The sequence below is a fragment of the Leopardus geoffroyi genome, chromosome B2, assembly GCF_018350155.1.
Source record: "Leopardus geoffroyi isolate Oge1 chromosome B2, O.geoffroyi_Oge1_pat1.0, whole genome shotgun sequence".
Lineage (NCBI taxonomy): Eukaryota > Metazoa > Chordata > Mammalia > Carnivora > Felidae > Leopardus > Leopardus geoffroyi.
In genome coordinates this window covers 51,143,514-51,161,981 of record NC_059332.1, presented here as the reverse complement: position 1 = coordinate 51,161,981, position 18,468 = coordinate 51,143,514, and the positions used below count along the sequence as shown (strand labels likewise).

At 39.4% G+C, this 18,468-nt stretch overlaps 1 protein-coding gene across 1 annotated transcript in view; it reads left to right on the top strand.

Annotated features, from left to right (window-relative positions):
- The window catches only part of GCLC (glutamate-cysteine ligase catalytic subunit), a 50,454-nt gene extending 32,193 nt beyond the window's left edge, over positions 1-18,261 (top strand). The window contains exons 7-16 of the mRNA XM_045498551.1: positions 3,909-3,983; positions 4,688-4,804; positions 5,833-5,971; positions 6,419-6,531; positions 7,259-7,351; positions 7,650-7,754; positions 14,755-14,836; positions 15,137-15,240; positions 15,317-15,437; positions 16,686-18,261. Of these exons, the coding sequence (XP_045354507.1) occupies positions 3,909-3,983; positions 4,688-4,804; positions 5,833-5,971; positions 6,419-6,531; positions 7,259-7,351; positions 7,650-7,754; positions 14,755-14,836; positions 15,137-15,240; positions 15,317-15,437; positions 16,686-16,897 (1,161 nt within the window). The 3' untranslated portion in view covers positions 16,898-18,261. The remainder of the gene's footprint in view (positions 1-3,908; positions 3,984-4,687; positions 4,805-5,832; positions 5,972-6,418; positions 6,532-7,258; positions 7,352-7,649; positions 7,755-14,754; positions 14,837-15,136; positions 15,241-15,316; positions 15,438-16,685) is intronic.
- The last annotated feature ends 207 nt before the right edge of the window (positions 18,262-18,468 follow it).

Below are 18,468 nucleotides of genomic sequence, written 5' to 3'. Positions count from 1 at the left end.
GTGATCCAAGGGAAGGACTGTCTGGACTTGAAATTTTCATATTCGGGCAAGGCCATCTAGTGGCATAAAAAGAACTATTTAGCCACCTGTGTGTGTCTTGCCCCGGGCTAAGTCACACGGGGTAGGGTAGCCTTTCTGTGTTTACTTGATTAAAACTTTCTGTGGATCTAATGAGATGGTGGATGCCCTTGGCACAGGCATTGTGCCCAAGGACCTGGGCGGGAGGGCACAGAACCTATCAGGCAGCATGTGGGCCTGCACTAGGGTCTCAGTTGTTACTCCTTAGGTATTTGGGGAGCTCCATTCACTTCTTTTGGTCTTGGTTTTCTTATCCGTTAACAGGAAGGTTTGTATTAAGGCCCCTTCTGGGTCTTGACTCTAAGCTAGTATTTACTTCATTGTTTTTGTCAACAGAAGTGCTGGTTTTAATAACCCTTCGTTTGCTTAAAATCATGTTAGAACAGGAGTTAGGAGTTGCACAAATTGAAAATTTCAAATAAAAATAGAGGCTACTTGTTACTGTCTAAGGAGATTGTATCCAGTTCTGATTACTTGAAGATTAGAAATGGTGTCCTTAGAGGCCTGGAAGGGTGCAAAGCCTGGCCCCCTTCTGAGGTCACTGGGCCTCCACTCTGCCTGCTTAGCACCCAGAGGCCAAAAGCACAGAATTCCCATCATCTTGAACAGCTGCAGCATAGCCATGCACCTTCTTGCACATATAGCTCTGATGTGCTTATTTTTACAACTATGGATAATGAAAATTGAATGCCAGAGTCCCATTGTTCTATGCTAAATGTGTCTACATGACCATAATTTTTTTCTTTCTGATTTTCCTGGCTTACATAGGTAGTGTAAAGTGTGTCTTCCAAGCAAATATAGGCCAGTAGGTTTCTTTACAAATGGTCACGTTTCATAAAGGGAGCTTGTGACTTTGGCCTGTATACCTGCTTTCCTGTCTTAATTACCAGTATTTTTTTTTTTTTTTTTTTTAAGAGCACCATTAAGATCTAGGGTTTAGTGCATGGCTTTAAAGTTGTGTCAGTGCAATGGGAGTACTGATTGCCTTTTCTTGGTTTAATATGAAACCAAGGAGCCTTGCCAGGGATAGCACAATTACTTCATTCCACCAGGATGGTCTTTCCCTTGTACTACTATACAAGTAAATGTGCTCTAATGGTGGGTAGTAACATTTTTATTGCCTGGAGATGGACTTTTCCGTCCAATTTAAGCTTTGTTGTGGATTTAGGATTTAGGTTTCTTTTTTCTCGATGGCATGTCCAAGACCGTACTTTGAATACTCCACTTAAAAAGTCGTTAGCACAGGTCATGTATGGTGTATGAGAAATAAGATGAATTCCATACCTCCCCACAGAAAACCCTGTTTTGTATCTCTCACGTGGAAAAGTAGAAACAACTTAGCAAAGTAAAGCAGAAAAAGTTTTAAAGTAATTTTTAAAGGTTAATGAAGACTTAATTGTACAAAACAAAAAAAATCATTTAACCACATTCAGATTCTTGACTCTTCGGGAGTCAAGATTTTTCAGGAATCATTTCATAAGTTGGTGTACATTGTGCTAGGTTTTCCCCCTCTAAGAAAATCAGGTGGCTTCAAAACTGGGTTCTAGATAAATTTTAGAGATTCAGGTTTCCAACATCTGTTTTTCATACTTTGTCTTTTTTACCCCTCTGTTTCCTAGTGACATTTTTTCTCCTCCTATATGATACTTTAAAAGGACACCAGAGGCCAAAACTGAATATTCATACTTTAAGGCATAAGAACTCTTTGTTTTCCTTTCCCCACTAAAGCCATTAACCATAGTCCTGTTTGATTTGAAGATAGCTCTAGAGTACTGAAGCCAGTTACTAAATAGATTTAGAATAACTAAGTCACTTCACTGTTGTAACTTAACTATTGAGTTCCAGGTGCTAATTTTCTTAAGGATACCTTACCCCTAGATTTCCCTATGAGTTGCCTAGTATATACCAGGCTGTCTAAGAGAAGCCAGTCAAAAAACTGGAGAGAAAACACTTACATTGTATCTATTTAAAGATAGAAATAACAGACACACACTACTATACCTCAAGAGTAACAAAAGAGGATCTAAACAAACTAAGGGATGCATATTCAGAAGAATTCAGCAGTCAAAACACTTGGGGAACATTGAGGTATTTTTAATCTCTGTCCATCTGAATGTGACCTCTAGAGTCCCTGTTTTTTAAGTATCTCACCATTTTATGAAAATAAAACTTCTTTACTCCCCCATAGTCTCCTCTTTAGCACCCTCTTTCCTTCAAGATACATGAATTCATTTAACAAATGCTTATTAAGCACCAGGTAAGTGTCACTTTACTTCACATTTGGAATAGAGAACAGCAGGGCCCATCCCTGCCCTCAGAGAACTCACATTTTCGTGGGGATTCCCAGCTCAGAAGTGTCTAAATACTCAGCTTACTGTCTTCTGTTTTCTCACTTGCCATTTTATACTTCCCTTGCACAAGGTGATTCCTGAGTTCCCACCACATTGCAGAAACTGCCCTTGTTTTGGTTAAGAGTGACCTAATTACCAGTCCCTCTTAATCTTTATTTTAACCTTTGATACGCTTATTCCTTGATGTCTGTGATGAATTAGTTTGTAGTGACTGATTAATTGCCAGTACATTTGAATTAAAATACAGCATTGAATCATTAACAGATATTACAGCAAGTTGTCTAAATAATTATTTTCTGTAATTAGTTACCACCCTGATGTGAATAGAATTCTGCAGGTAGGCTGTGAGTCTCGAACAGAAGTTCCTCTGAGACCTGGCTAGAACTATGGGAAATACCTGGTTGGGATTATAACAATAAACATCTTTGCTCAGCTGCTTCCTCAAGGATTAAGCTCATAAATCACCTCCTGTACCAACACGAAATTCAAAATTTTCATTGTTAAATAACAGAGGACATGAAAGCTGTTCCCAGTTGGCAGTTTATACGGATGTGCTAACACAGTCATGATTTGTGTTCCCAGTCCCTTCCTTCCACTGCTCCTCACCCCAAGGCAGGCAGAACCTTTTTGGTTTCTTTCGGGTAATTGTTTTTAGGTTTGTGCTGATCAGTCATGTGATGTTTTTTCTCTGCCTTACTCTTAAGTGTTCTGCTTGCCCCTCTTACGTGGGCTCCCTGTCCATCTTCAGAACGTGACCTGAGCCTTCTCCCTATTTCTCCACCCCCAGACTTTTCTTCTGGGCATCAGCCCTGGAGACCCCACCTCTTTAAAGGGCTTCTTTATCTGCTCCTGGCCTTTTACACCCATCGTGTCTTGGTGCCTCTGCTCACTGTCTGTCGTAGGAACACCCAAGCCAAAACTCGAGTCACACTTTTGTTATCTGTACCCCACCAGCCCCCAGGGGCTGCTTGGACTTGGGTGTGCCCCTTGCACCAGCTGTGCTTGGTTCTTCCGGGTTAGTTGCAGTATTTTAACTAACTCTCTCTTCCTCTGGTTATGTCCTGTTCCAAGCTATACTTTATACTGCTGCCAGGGAACTTTGAAACCCACCCTTTTGTACCCAAATTTATATAACCTTCAGCTATAACTGAAGTGAATGGAAAGCTATAGAGGGAAATGAGCCAGCACAAGAGGAAATGCCTTGCTGAACTCATTATTTCTTGAGTATCTTACTTTTTTTTCCTGACATTTTAATCTTACTTAACTTAGGAAATGGTTGTTTATATTAGTTGTGAACATGATGAAATACCATATTTTGGCAAAATTCAACCATGACAACTTTTTAGAAACATTCTGTATTAAATGTTATTAGCAATGGAGTAACCATGGTCCCTTCTCCAGCCATCTTCCTTGTCAGAGTAATCTTTGGGAAGGATGTTCATGATTTGTTGTTGTTAATAACTTGCAATTCTTAAACAGGTAACGTTCCAAGCCTGCAGCATATCTGAGGCCAGATACCTTTATGATCAGCTGGCCACCATCTGTCCAATTGTCGTAAGTAGAAATGACATCTTACTTTAAACGCTTCTTTGTCTAGAGGGTGCTTGTGCAGAATTTGCTGACGATGTGCTATTGAAGTTCACGTAAGACTTCATTCAGAAATGAACTGACATAAATAATATACATTCAGAGCTAATGGACTAAGACTCTAAGCTGTAAGAGTTTACTGTTGCTAGTAAGACATTTGAGGGTTAAAGTGTTAAGTTTGATTGCAGCCATTTCCCCCTCCCATCCTTCACATTCTCATGTGAGAGAGGGGATGATTTAAAATGCATCAAATCCGGAGCGCCTGGGTGGCTCAGTCGGTTAGGCTTCTGACTTCGGCTCAGGTCATGGTCTCACGGTCAGTGAGTTTGAGCCCCGCGTCAGGCTCTGTGCTGACAGTTCAGAGCCTGGAGCCTGCTTCGGATTCTGTGTCTCCCTCTCTCTCTCTGCCCCTCCCCTGCTCATGCTCTGTCTCTGTCTCAAAAATAAATAAAAATATTTTTAAAAAAATTAAAATAAAATGCATCAAATCCAAGAACTTGAGTCTCTTCTGGTGTCTTTGACTATGAGAAGGCAGGTACAGACAGATGGAGTATAACTCCATAGGGGTTGCATAAACTGATTGTTCTAGACCAGAGATAACTGCATGGTGCTTTTCTCAGCTTGTATGTGACACTTTGAACCTGCAGGTGCTGACTCTTGTTTGTTTTTAGATGGCATTGAGTGCTGCGTCTCCTTTTTACCGAGGCTATGTGTCAGACATTGATTGTCGCTGGGGAGTGATTTCTGCATCTGTAGATGATAGAACTCGGGAGGAGAGAGGACTGGAGGTGGGAGTGATTTTCCTTAATAGCCTTTTAAATCAAGCAGGTAAAATGGGGTTATTGTAGCTATTTGCCATTTTGAAAGTCTCCCTTAAATTTTTGTCTTGAGTGGGTTAGTCACATATGGGAAGAAATTGACAGGTTATCAACCTGTCTTTGATGTCCTAGTATTTGTGTTGGGTGAATACGTGGGAAACATGATTTGGTTTGGGTGAGGAGGTTTCATCACTTGTTGAAATCTGTATTTATTTCATCCTCTTCTAAAACTAGTAGTGCTATTTTTCTATATTTTGGAAGTCCGTGCTGATGGGCTGCTACTACCAGAAGGCTTTTTGGTGCTACATGAATGTTTTGTATCTGAAGATTTCTACTGTGGAATCTGTTGTCAAAGATTATCTTGCTGCATTGAAAGGGGTTAGGTTTACCTAATAAGGGTAGGTTAGTGCCTCTTGTTTTATATGACTGTGCACCTCTCCCAAGCTGGAGTGTGCATCAGAACCACCTATGGACATGATTAAAACTAGTCCCCCAGGCCCATTTTCAATCTAATACACCAGTATCTCCAGAACTGGGACCGGGGCACGAGTTGTAAAGCCCTCTCGAGCACCCTGGATGTTCTCCACCAGGACTGCAATACCACTGCTCTCATCTTGCTGTGAGCGTTCGTACATTGTTCAGCAGGTTGCCGAAGGAGAGAGAAACTGTAAAGGAGAAATGATCTTAATAGCTTCGTTTTACATTAATAAGTTTGCTTCTAAACTTTGCATTTATTTTCTTAGCTTAGGAAGAATTAAAAGAAAAAAAAAGTATATTTAAATCCTATCAGAACAGCTACTTAAATTACTTCCAAAGTTGTTAAAAATGTAATTTTTCCTAATAACTTCTCAGGATTAACTTATTTGAGGATCTTAAGGTTGGACATTTGTATGTAACTGTTATATATAAAAAATCATTTTAGTAGAACTATTTGGGGCATTAGTTTATTTCCAGAGCTTATTTTCTATGGCATTCATTTATATTTTTTTCAATTTTAGCCACTGAAGAACAATAGCTATAGGATCAGTAAATCCCGATATGATTCAATAGACAGTTATTTATCTGAGTGTGGGGAGAAATACAATGACATCGACTTGACAATTGATAAAGAAATCTACGAACAGCTGCTGCAGGAAGGTGAGTAGCCACTCGTGTTCTCCAGATGATTGTACACCTTTAGTTCTTCAAAATTCTTTACAACTCTTTGCCAACCCCTGGTCTGGTTTCTGTTCCTGGTGTGAAGTCTATAACTTGTCTTATTTGGCTGCCTGTTCCTAAAGTTTCAAGTTTGTAATTCTGAGATCTTCTTGGCTTTTAGCAAAGCAACTTACTTTGGAGGTCTGTATCTAGGTCCACACCAGTGCCCCAACCAGGCATTGTGTAAGTAGCAAATAAAACTCTGGCATGTGCTCAGGGTCTGTAGAATAAAACCGTGGGTGACATACAGAGACCGAACTAACCAGCCACTTCCTAAGCTTCTCAATGCCCTCTCTTCACACCTGCTGAGCTGTCCTGTCTCCTGACTGGACTTAGACACGGTGGAGCCTACAGCTTTGATGGGAGTCCTGTGTAATCTCTTGACAGGCATTGATCATCTCCTGGCTCAGCATGTCGCTCATCTCTTCATCAGAGACCCACTGACTCTATTCGAAGAGAAAATACACTTGGATGATGCCAATGAATCGGACCATTTTGAGGTATCTCCTCTAATTTTTTTTTTTTAATGTTTGTTTGTTTTTGGGAGAGAGACAGAGTGTGAGCAGGTGAGGGGCAGACACACACACACACACACACACACACACACAATCTGAAGCAGGCTCTAGGATCTGAGCTGTCAGCACAGAGCCTGACGTGGGGCTCGAACTATTGAACCACGAGATCATGACCTGAGCCGAAGTCAGACGCTTAACTGACTGAGCCATCCAGGCGCCCCATCTCCTCTGTTTTAAATGCATTTCACTTCGCTAACCAAGATGGAGGTCATTTTCTGTACCTGGGTACAGCTAGTAATAGGAGAAATGTCCTATGCCTTTCATTATCTAGCGCAGTAAAGAATTAAGAAATTTTAAATTGGTTTAAAGTACCCTATTTTAGGATTCTGACTGGTTATATCTCTGGTTCTGCATTTTTTTCAATATTTTCTCTTGCTTGCATAAACGTGAAAAATTCAAACATGACACATGAAAAGATGGCTTCAGTTATTTCTGTGCTGCCAGCATATCACCCAACTTTTGTTAAATGTTTGTTTACCTAACAGGTCACACACCAAGAAAATCTCAAATGGTACCTTTTTGTATTTGTAAATTAAAGAGTACTTGGTATTAACAGTGAATAATCATCCCTTAATAAAGACCAAACCATCTTAATATTTTACTGGACATATGGAAAATTGGTTTTATTTTCCGTTTGTTTGATTTTATATAGAACATTCAGTCCACAAATTGGCAGACAATGAGATTTAAGCCCCCTCCTCCAAACTCTGACATTGGATGGAGAGTAGAATTCCGACCCATGGAGGTAAGATACACATGGGCAGGAAGTGACTTAAATATACCCGTCCTCTGCCCATCACCCTTCTGATGCTCTTCTCAAAGGTTCTTGGAAGGACATTCAAATCAAGTTTGTGCTTGATAAAAGCAGGTCTAAAAGCTAAGGTGGATTGATTTCTGAGAAGAGATTGTGGGCAGAGGGCTTCAAGCCCAGGGTGGGGGAAGTTGGAGCTGGCTTGGGAATGACATGATCTGAGGAGGGGCCTGTAGGGAAGAGCATGTTTGTGTGGTTGGTCCATAACTTTTCTGGGTTCCTGCTTGTGTAGGTTCAGTTAACAGACTTTGAGAACTCTGCATATGTGGTGTTTGTGGTGCTGCTTACAAGAGTGATCCTTTCATACAAACTGGATTTCCTCATTCCACTATCAAAGGTAAGAATGTGTTTGAGGGTAGTGATCAGTCTAGGTATCTATGGATTATTATCTATGGCTCGTTTACATATAATATTTTAAATCTGACCTTATTTTGAATTTTCACCATTTAGAATAAGATGCTTCTCCCTCCATCCTATTCTCTTTTCCTTTTAAACCTAAGCTTAGGCTGTAGATTTTGGTACTGCACTGGTGGAGATTCCTCGAAAACGAAGTGCTAACACTAGCTCCTTTGCCCATTTGAAAGAGATTTGGGGTTGCTTTTGAATAACCACTTTTATAGAGGCTTTCAATTCAGGGTGATGGTTAGAATCCACATATTGATTTCATTTTCCCCCAAATGCCACTTTGGTGACCATATTAAAACCAAGAGGGGAATGTATAACTGCAGGGGGAAGGGTCACGTCGGTGGAATCAAACTGGAGGTGTTTCTGGACAATGTAGATGGGACTATCAGAAAAACAACTAATAGCTAATCAGCTTCAGCCCAACAAAACCAAAAAAGGAGCTCTCTGGAAGCAGTTTCCCAGCAAAGCCTTGGAACAATTTCAGGCCATGAGGCAGCAGCTAACTAACTAGAAACCTTTGGTTCTGGGGCCACTCGGTCTCTGGCCACAGAAAGTGTCTGGGAAAGGTGGTTGGGCCCAGTGAGGAGGTTTTATTTCCAGAGAAAGGAGAAGGATAGCAGCCCTGTCAGAGCAAGCATGAAAGAAAGAAATAAATGCCTAACTCAGCATCTGCTCCCACCTCACTGCCTACTCCCTCCATCAGGTGGGACTTGTCCCGCCCACACACCCTGAGGGAAGTTTGGCCATCAGCCTATCTCTGCCTGCTCTTAATGCCCAGGCCAAAAGTAAGCCACAGAATTGTGTGAGTCCATTTGCCCATATGGGTGTCCCTGCCAAGAGGGATCAGCCCATATAAGGAAAATTCCCTGTAAGCTACCTGCCTAAGCCTTTGTTAACAAGTATGAATAGATGTCTGAAAGTCCATAGAAAATGGGTAACTTTAAATAGCCTTAAAGGGCCCAGCTGGGTTTACAGAATGCCTTCTCCTCAGTGAACTAGTTAAAGAAAAACGGAAGAATTCTTAAATGCTAATTGGTGCCCTTGAAAAAATTCTAGAGAAGAGTCATATGTGTAAAATAAGCAAGCGTATGGACCAGAGAGCATTTGGAGAAGAGTTCTTAAAAAAAGCTACACTTTTAAAACTTCATATATTCACCAGTAGAGCCCATGTTACTGAAGATACAAGTTAATGATTTGGGAAACCAAATTGAGATTTATCTCAGAATGGCAAAGAAACGGAAATTATGGAAAAACTGAAACATGGAAAATTGCTCTGGAAAGTTGAATGTTTGTAATACTTTAGGAGAAATGATCTATATAAAAAATGGGATCAGTAATCAGAGAAACAGAAATTTCTCTGACTGAAAGCGTCCATTAAGGGTGAAACAACTATTTAAAGAACCCAAATCTAGGAATTTCTGAATCCTAAAGAAAGAAATCAACCATTTGAACAGGAGAGAGAATTCAGATTGGATAGCTACCAAGAGGAAAAGAAACTAGTTGATCTCCTTCCTCATCCACAACATCAAATGCTAAGAGATGGAGAAAAGTTCACAGAATCCATAGAGGTAAATAAAACAATTCTCTTCCCAAACTTCAAAATCCAGGCTATTCCTCAATAGATTATTAGAGCTAAAAGCATGCCAGAACTCTTACCAACTGAGGGGAAAGTGGAAGGAGATTTATAGTAGGTATCCTTTAATGCTTGACATTTAGAGAATTTCATAACAAAGCAAGAAAAACTAATAGTATAGAAGTAAGATTTTTTACTTCTAACCTGCTAGTTTAAAAGGATGGGAAAAGAATGAAGAACTTCCCAGTGCTAATGAACAAAAATTTGGGGTGGGACTAACCACCTTCAGAGTGGTAAGATGTTATAGCCCAGAGAACATAAAATGATGAAAGTAAGATAAAAACAAATTTGAATAGACTATTCTACTAAAAAGCTAAAACAGATGATAGAAAGTAACAGCATAATGGTGTAGGGTGTTTGCCTACCTAAAACAAGGACAAGTGTGGAAAACAAAGGGCTAGGTAATGACCTTTAAAGAGATAGCAGAAATAAGAAACTAATAACAAAATTTGAGAATTAAGTATTAAATGAAATAGAGAAAGCAGTTTTCTGTATTCTTTCAAGATAATGTTAGATTTTTGTTGTTGTTGTTGTTGTTATTCCTTTAACTATAGCAGACATTTCTTAAGGAGCATAAAAGAATTTAAAGGCACTGTAGTGTGGTGTCTCTGATGTGGCTGCATTATGAGCATTAAATTCATAAATCACTTGTATTCCTTACTGGCTTTTTAAGCTGAGCAAAGTTGCTACCATCACCGTGCCTCCATTTGCACGTGTAGAAGTGGGCTACACGGCTGTTGTAAGAACATGTGGGATTCATGGAGGTAAATCACTTAGAGTGCCTTGTCTGTTACTCAATAACTGACAGGCCATATGATCAGAGAATGAGAATAAAAGACTAAAGTAAACCTAAGCAGTCAAACTGAGAATCTGAAGTGCAGTAGTACAGTATACTTGTAAGAGAAATTCAAAAAAGCAAAAATTAAAATAGTCCTTTATGAACTTTGATCAAGGCTAAGAAAAAATTTTAGAAAAGAAAACCCATTTGTAGCCATGATGGAATTTTAGACTGTTATTTGGATATGTTTCTAGAAGTGTCTAGATTATTCAGAAGGTCATGTATCTTAAACGCGACACTAGAAATTGAGTATGGGAGACAGGCTCAGTAATCAAAGACTTGGCACTATCCATCCTAGTTCAACAAGACCCTTTAACTTGTACATGTTAAGATTCTCCTAAAATTTCATTATGGGAAATAAAGTACTACTTTAAAAGCTCTACTGTAAGGGTCTTAAAAAGTCATTGGAAAAATAAAGAATTGACAATAAAGATGTTTTTGTATGTGGAGACAAATGAAAATGAAATTACACAATGGTCCAAATTTGGGGGACAGAGTGAAAAAGCAGTTCTAAGAAGGAAATTCACAGCAATGCAGGCCTACCTCAAAAAACAAAAATTTCAAAGAGCCTTACATCTAAATGGCCTAGAAAAAAGGAGAACAAAGCCCAAAGTTAGAAGGAGGAAGGAGCAGAAATAAATTAAATGAACACTAAAAAAATAGAAAAGATCAATGAAACAAGAACTGTCTCGTCAAAAAAATAAATGAAATTTAAACACCTTTAGATTCCTCAAGAAAAAGGACACAAGTAAGTAAAATAGAAAATGAGAAGTAACAGCTGACATCACAGAAAGGACTATGAGAGACTACTACAGAAAATTACATGCCAACAAATTGGACAACCAAGAAGAAATGGGATACATTCCTAGAAACAGAGTCTTCCAAAACTCTATCAGGAAGAGCTAGAAAATGTGAACAGACCAAATACTACTAATGACATTGAATTGGTAATGCAAAAACTCAGAAGTCCAGGACCAGATGGATTTACAGGTGAATTCTACCAAACATTTAAGGAAGAGTTCATACTTATTCTCCTCAAACTGTTCCAAAAAATAGAAGAGGAAGGAGAGCTTCCAAATACATTATCAAAACCAGGTGAAGATACTGTAGGCTCATACCTTTTGATGAACAAAATCCAAGAGTTCTCAACAAAATATTAGCAAATTATATTCAACAACGTATTGAAAGGATCATTCACCACAATCAAGTGAGATTTATTCTGGGGATGCAGGCTGGTTCAGTAGTTGCAAATTAATTAATGTGATAGACCACACTAACAGAGAACAATAAAAATCTTTATTTTAGGAGATGCAGGAAAAAAACATTGGACAAAATTCAACATCCATTCATGAACACTCCCAGTAAAGTGGGTTGAGGGGGAACATACCTCAACATAGTAAAGGCCATGTATGGAAAATCCACAGCTAATATCTTAGTTGGTGATGAAAAATTGAGAGCTTTTCCTCTAAGATCAGGAACAAGACTTAGTCAACATAGTCCTGGAAGTCCTCCTAGTCCTAATAGTTGACAAGAAAAAGAAATCAAAGGCATTTGAATTGGTAATGAATAAGTAAAACTCATTATTTGCAGATGACATGATACTATGTAGAAAACTCTAAAGAGCCCACCATAAAAACCTATTTGAAATAATAAATGATTTCAGTAAAGCTGCAGGATACAAAGTCTGTTGGATTTCTATACACTAATGACCAAGTAGCAGAAAGAAAACAATTTTATATTCAGTTAAACCAAGAAAAAATAAAATACCTAGAAATAAACTTAGCCAAGGAGGTGAAAAACCTATACTCTTGATGGAAGAAATTGAAGATGACACTAAGAAATGGAAAGACATACCAGGCTTTTGGACTGGAAGAATATTGTTAAAATATCTCTACTACCCATAGCAACCTGTAGATTCAATAAACCCCTATCAAAATACCAACAGTATTTTTCATAGAACTAGAATAACCCTAGAATTGTATGGAACCAAACCAAACCAAAAAAAAAAAAACTTCCCCCAAATAGCCAAAGCAGTCTTGAGAAAGAGCAAAGCTGGAGGTAACACAATCCCAGATTTCAAGATGACATACTACAAAGCTATTGTAATTGAAACAGTAAGGTATACTGGCCCCAAAATAGACATATAGGTGAATGGAACAGAATAGAGTGGTCCAAAATAAACCCATTCTTATGCAATCTATAACAAAAAAGGAGACAAGAATATACAGGAAAAGGCAGTCTTCTCAACAAACGGTGTTGGGAAAACTGGACTTCCTTACCCCACACACAAAAATCAGCTCAACAAGGATTGAAGACCTAAATGTGAGACCTGAAACTATAAAACTCAGAAGAAAGCATAAGTATCAATCTTTGACATGTACTGTTAGCAATATTTGTCTAGATTTGTCTCCTCTGGCAAAGAAAAGCCAAAGACAACTATTGGGACTACCTCAAAATAAAAAGCTTTTGCATAGAAAAAAAAAATCATCAGCAAAACAAAAAGGCAACCTACTGAATAGAAGAATATATCTGCAAATGATATATGTGATAAGGGTTTAATATCCAAAATATATTTAAAAATCTCACCAAAAGACGGGTGCCTGGGTGGCTCTGTCGGTTAAGTGTCTGACTCTTGATTTTTCGCTCAGGTTGTGATCTCACAGTTCATGGGATCAAGCCCCACATCAGGCTCTGTGCTGACTGCAGAGCCTCTTGGGATTCTCTCTCTCCCTCTCACCCTGCCTCTCCTGCTTGCGTGTGCTCTTCCTTGCTCTCTTTCAAGATAAACTTAAAAAGAAAAAAAAAAAAACACCCACTTCAAATCTATCTGATTCAAAAATGGACAGAGGACCTGAATAGACATCTTTCCAAAGAAGACATACAGATGGCCAACAGACATGAAAAATTCTTCAGCATCACTAATTATCAGGGAAATACAAATCAAAACCACAGTGAGATACCACCCTACCCCTGTCAAATGGCTAGAATTAAAAAGACAAGAAATAACAATGTTGGCAAGGATGTGGAGAAAAAGGAACCCTTGTGCACTATTGGTGGGAATGCAAATTGGTGCAGCCACTATGGAAAACAGTATGGAGGTTCCTCAAAAAATTAAAAATAGAATTACCATATGATTCAGTTAATTCAACTGTTGGGTATTTACCCAAAGAACATGAAAATACTAATTCAAAAAGATACATACCCCTACTATGTTTATTGCAGTATTATTTACAGTAGCCAAGATACAGATGCAATTCAAGTGCCCGTCAATAGATGGATTAAAGATGTAGTATATACATATACAATGGAATATTGCTCAGCCATAAAAAAGAAAGAGGTCTTGCCATTTGCAACAATGTGGATGGACCTAGAGAGTATTAGCCCTAAATCAGAGAAAGACAAATACCTTATGATTTCACTTCTGTGTGGAATCTAAAAAAGCAAAATGAACAAAAAACAGACCCATAAATACAGAGAACAAACTGATGGTTGCCAAAGGGGAGGGAGTGGGGAAGTGAGTAAATGGGGAAGGACAGTGGGAAGTATAGGCTCCAGTTATGGGATAAGTCACCGGGATGAAAGATAGAAGCATAGGGAATATAGTCAATGATACTGTAATAGTATCATATGGTGACAGACGGGAGCTATACTTGCAGTGAACACAGCACAACAGTTGTTGAATCACTGTGTTGTACACTGGAAACTAACATAACATTATGTGTCACCGATGCTTTGATAGAAAATAAAGACACTGATACTCGGGACCCATAGTCAAAAGCTCCAATTTAACTGGTCTGGTGTGTGGCCTGGGCATACCACATGACCTAGCAGTCTTCTGGGTATGTACTTCTTAAAGAAAATATTGGGGCTCATGAATAGTTGATGTGGCCAGAACTACCTGATTGGACCCTCTCAGAGTGCTAAACATACTGGTGACCCTCTGTTCTTAGAGGACTAATCTTATTCCAGATCTGACTACCTATCAACGCTTTTCCTTTCCTCACCAGTGAGGAAAGCAAAACCCTAGTGGTAGGGAAGGCATAGCACTGAGCCAGAAGTTCTCTGGGTTCTTTGCTTTTTGTAACCCTGGCATCTTGTGTGTCACTGTGCTGTGTGAAGAGAACCAACCACCTGCCCTCCACAGATTTCTTACAAGGTTCAGTCACAAAGGTATTTTGAAATGCAGACAGCCTATGTGAATGTAAGTTTTTGTTGTGATTTTTTTTAAAGTAAACTTCTCTTAAAGTTTTCTCATTCTTACTAAAAAGCACATACTAATCTGTGTTGGAATGACCCAGGCCCTACAAAAAAGTGAAGTCTCTTGTTCCAACCAGAAAACATTGAAGGTGAAAGTAGAATTCTGAGGGGGTGAGTCTTAATTGCAAAAGCAAGGAAGGCACCACACCTTCTCTGTTGGATGAAGAATGTTCTGATGTAGCCGTGATTATTTTTCTCCCTTAGGTTGATGAAAACATGAAAGTTGCACAGAAACGAGATGCTGTCTTGCGGGGAATGTTTTATTTCAGGAAAGATATTTGCAAAGGTATTCATTCTCTTGGATTTCTAGGGTCACTCATTTTATTTTTATTTTCTAAGTGTTTATCTTGAGAGAAGTGGTGCCAGCCAGGGAGGGGCAAACAGAGGGGGAGAGAGAATCCCAAGCTGGCCCTGGGCTGTTAGCACCGAGTCCAACACGGGGCTCGATCCCATGAACCCTGAGATCATGACCTGCGCTGAAATCAAGAGTCGGATGTTGACCCTACTGAGCCAGCCAGGCACCCCAGGGTCACTCACTCTAGGCTTTCACAAGCCCCTAAAGCTCCTCCATCCTTTCATCTGGCAGGTGGGAACACTGTGGTGGATGGCTACGGGAAGGTCCAGAATACCTCGGAACTGACCACGGAGGACTACACCCTGATGAGCATAGACACCATCATCAATGGGAAGGTAGAGGCCCTGCCCATTGCACCTCACCACCTGCACCAGTGGGCAGGGCACTAATTATGTGTCCCGCTTCTCCTAGGAGGGTGTGTTTCCTGGGCTGATCCCGATTCTGAACTCTTACCTTGAAAACATGGAGGTGGATGTGGACACTAGATGTAGTATTCTGAACTACCTAAAGCTAATTAAGAAGAGAGCATCTGGTATGGTATCCTTTGCTTTTGTTTGAAATCTTGAGACAGAATCTCACAATCTTATAATACTGTTTCTTAATGTAGTCTTTTCAAATATACCATATTTTATCAGTGTATTTTTCACATTGAGGTCTCTGCAGTAGGAGACACCTTATAATCATTGACATTTTAATTATAAGAACTTTTTTGTCTTACTACTTCATAAAGCAGTGGTGCATCTTTAAGTTGATGGCATCTTGGACAATGAAATACAGTATCTAAATTGCCTTTTAGTCATTTATGGGAAGCTGTATTTGTTGGACATCATCATGCTCTATAGGGCTCTATAGGGCTAAGTAACTCTAGGTTAAATAAGTGACAGCCACGATGTCTGCTTCTTCAGCCACCTTGCATACAGTGAGCACCCCAGAATCCTCTTTTTTGTTTTGAGATCACATTGACCAACCATGCCTACCAAGGGCCCAGCACAAGGGAACTGTCAGCTGTGAATAAGAGTAACAATGTCATCTACATTTCACTTGAGGCTTCCATAAACTTCCTGGAGTCTCAAAGGATACACACTCCAAAGATGGTGTATCTGCCAATCTCTCCCTTCATTCTTAACTATTCCTTATTTTTTTCACCTCTTTGATCAAAGATGGTTCTGGGAACTCCATACCCTACAGTGCCTGCATCAGTCACAGCTCTTCAGCTAAACAGGAGGACATGTGCTCCAGTACATGTGTTAGTTCCCTTTTTTGATTTCTTTCCAGTTTTTTTTTGAGGAATAATGGACATGGATCCCTGTGTGAGTTTAAGGTACACAGCATGACGGCTTGATTTACATATATTGTGAAATGATTACCACCCTAGTTAAGACCATCTTCTCGTATAGACAGAATGAAAAGAAAATGTCCCCTTGTCTGAGAACTTCGATCTGCTCACTCCCCAGCTTGCCTGTCACACAGCAGGCAGTGTTAGCTCTAGTCCTCATCTTTGTGACATGCTAGTGGCTCCCCATTTCTGAAGAGGTAGCTGTGTCCCCAAGTGGGTGCATCTAACCTTGGGACGCATGTGTTTCTAGTTACCTGCCTGCAACCTAAAATTCTTCCCCTGGAGTAATTCTTCTGGAAAACCTTTCTCCCCACCCTCTGGTGGGTACACCAGGAGGTCATACTGATTTTTCTTCAGGATTGTGTTTATGCTGGTCACTAAGTGGCAAGTTACAAAACAAAACAAACACACTTCTCTTATGTTGTCTTAATTTTTTTCCCCCAGGAGAACTAATGACAGTTGCCAGATGGATGAGAGAGTTTATCTCAAACCATCCTGACTATAAGCGAGACAGTATAATCACTGATGAAATGAACTATAGCCTCATCTTAAAGTGTAACCAAATTGCAGACGAATTGTGTGAGTGCCCGGAGTTACTTGGACCAGCGTTTAGGAAAGTGAAATACAGTGGAAGTAAAACGGACCCTTCCAACTGACATTATGTAGAAGGAAAAACATAGTGCTGTTTTATTGAAAACTGACCACGTGATGCTCTGCCCGTGAGTGGTATGAAGACCAAGTTCCAGAACAGCCCTGTGTCTTGGGCTGCTCGGCCCGAAGTGGATTTAGAGGCTTCCCTTCAGTAGGTAAATCTAGAGTTTATACAGTGTACGTGTACATAGTAAAGTATTTTTATGATTAACAACGTATTTTAATAACCTTGTATCTAAAGTCACTGTGAACTGGCTTGTACATTTTCTTACTCTGGAACACCTATTGACTAAACAGTTTTGTAAATGTAACGTACTGGTGACTGTACTATACCTGCATTCCAGAGTTGAAGGCGTTTACTGTAAATTTTTGTTTTTTTTAAAGCCTTTACCAGGGACCTGATTCACTGAAATTTATCACTTCATTTTAAAAACAGGTGGCCTTGTGAATTCTCTAAGTCGTCTCCTTTGTTATATAGTTAAAATCACTATCGAATCCATTGAAATGCTTCAAGGGTAATCTATGTTGTTTCTTTTATAATTGGAATAGTTAATAGGTTGGTCACCCTCCCTCAAGCTTTCACCTCTAAATAAAGTCCATTGAACTGAAGGTACTTTTTTTTCTTTAAACTTGCTGATTTAGGCATTAGGAGACTGGTATCCCTAGTTCACCTGTGGTGATTAGGGAAAGTGATTTTGTTTTTTAAAGGGCAGAATTGTTTGTCCTCCTGTACACACCAAGAGTAATGTCAGCAATGGCACCAGCCCTTGTGTTGTGGCCCATGGGGATTCAGATTGCTGCTATCTACTTACATTTTCAAACCAAATGCAGTTTCTGAAATTTTTGTTCTGTTACTCTTTATCTGGTTTCCAGTAAGCATATTGACATTCTTCCAAAAACCATTCTAGATTTTACCAAGGGAATATTCTACATAATGCTTATCTTCCCTGTGAAAATCATAAATGAATCATGATGTGCACTAAGTTTTGTGAATCAGGACCCTACATGTTTAATTGTAAATTAAGTTTACACAATTGTCATTAGTGCATTCTGTTAAAGGTTTTTTTCCCCAATTAGTTAAGTCCCAACTGCTTCTGAAATAACTATGTATAGTAGATGATGCAAACCTTTATAGACCTAAACACTTAAACTGTAATGCTAATTTTAACAAATCGCGATAAAGCTGCTTCAGCTAAGCCTGTGTATGTATAAATACTAGGGTTTGTGCTATGTTTCATACATGTATTTTGGAGGATTAAAGAATGCCTGTTTTTTCATTTGCAGTTTGCTTGTGTAAATCAGGATGTAAAAAGGCAGATGAACTAAATGTGGTATGAGGAAATAAAACATGGAATTAGCATTCTGAAAACTCTTGAATGTGTGAGTTCCACAACTAACTGCAGCATGATGGGGATCAGAATTAGCCCAGATCTTCTGTGACGGTTGTTTCAGTCCTCAAATGTCTTTAGAAAGAAGCCTGCTCTCAAAGCAGGTGCCTTCTCTCCCTTTAGTGGCTGTCAACCCCTAGGGGCAGGGGAGGGACTTGCTCAGTGGCTGAAAGAACCACTGGAAGCAG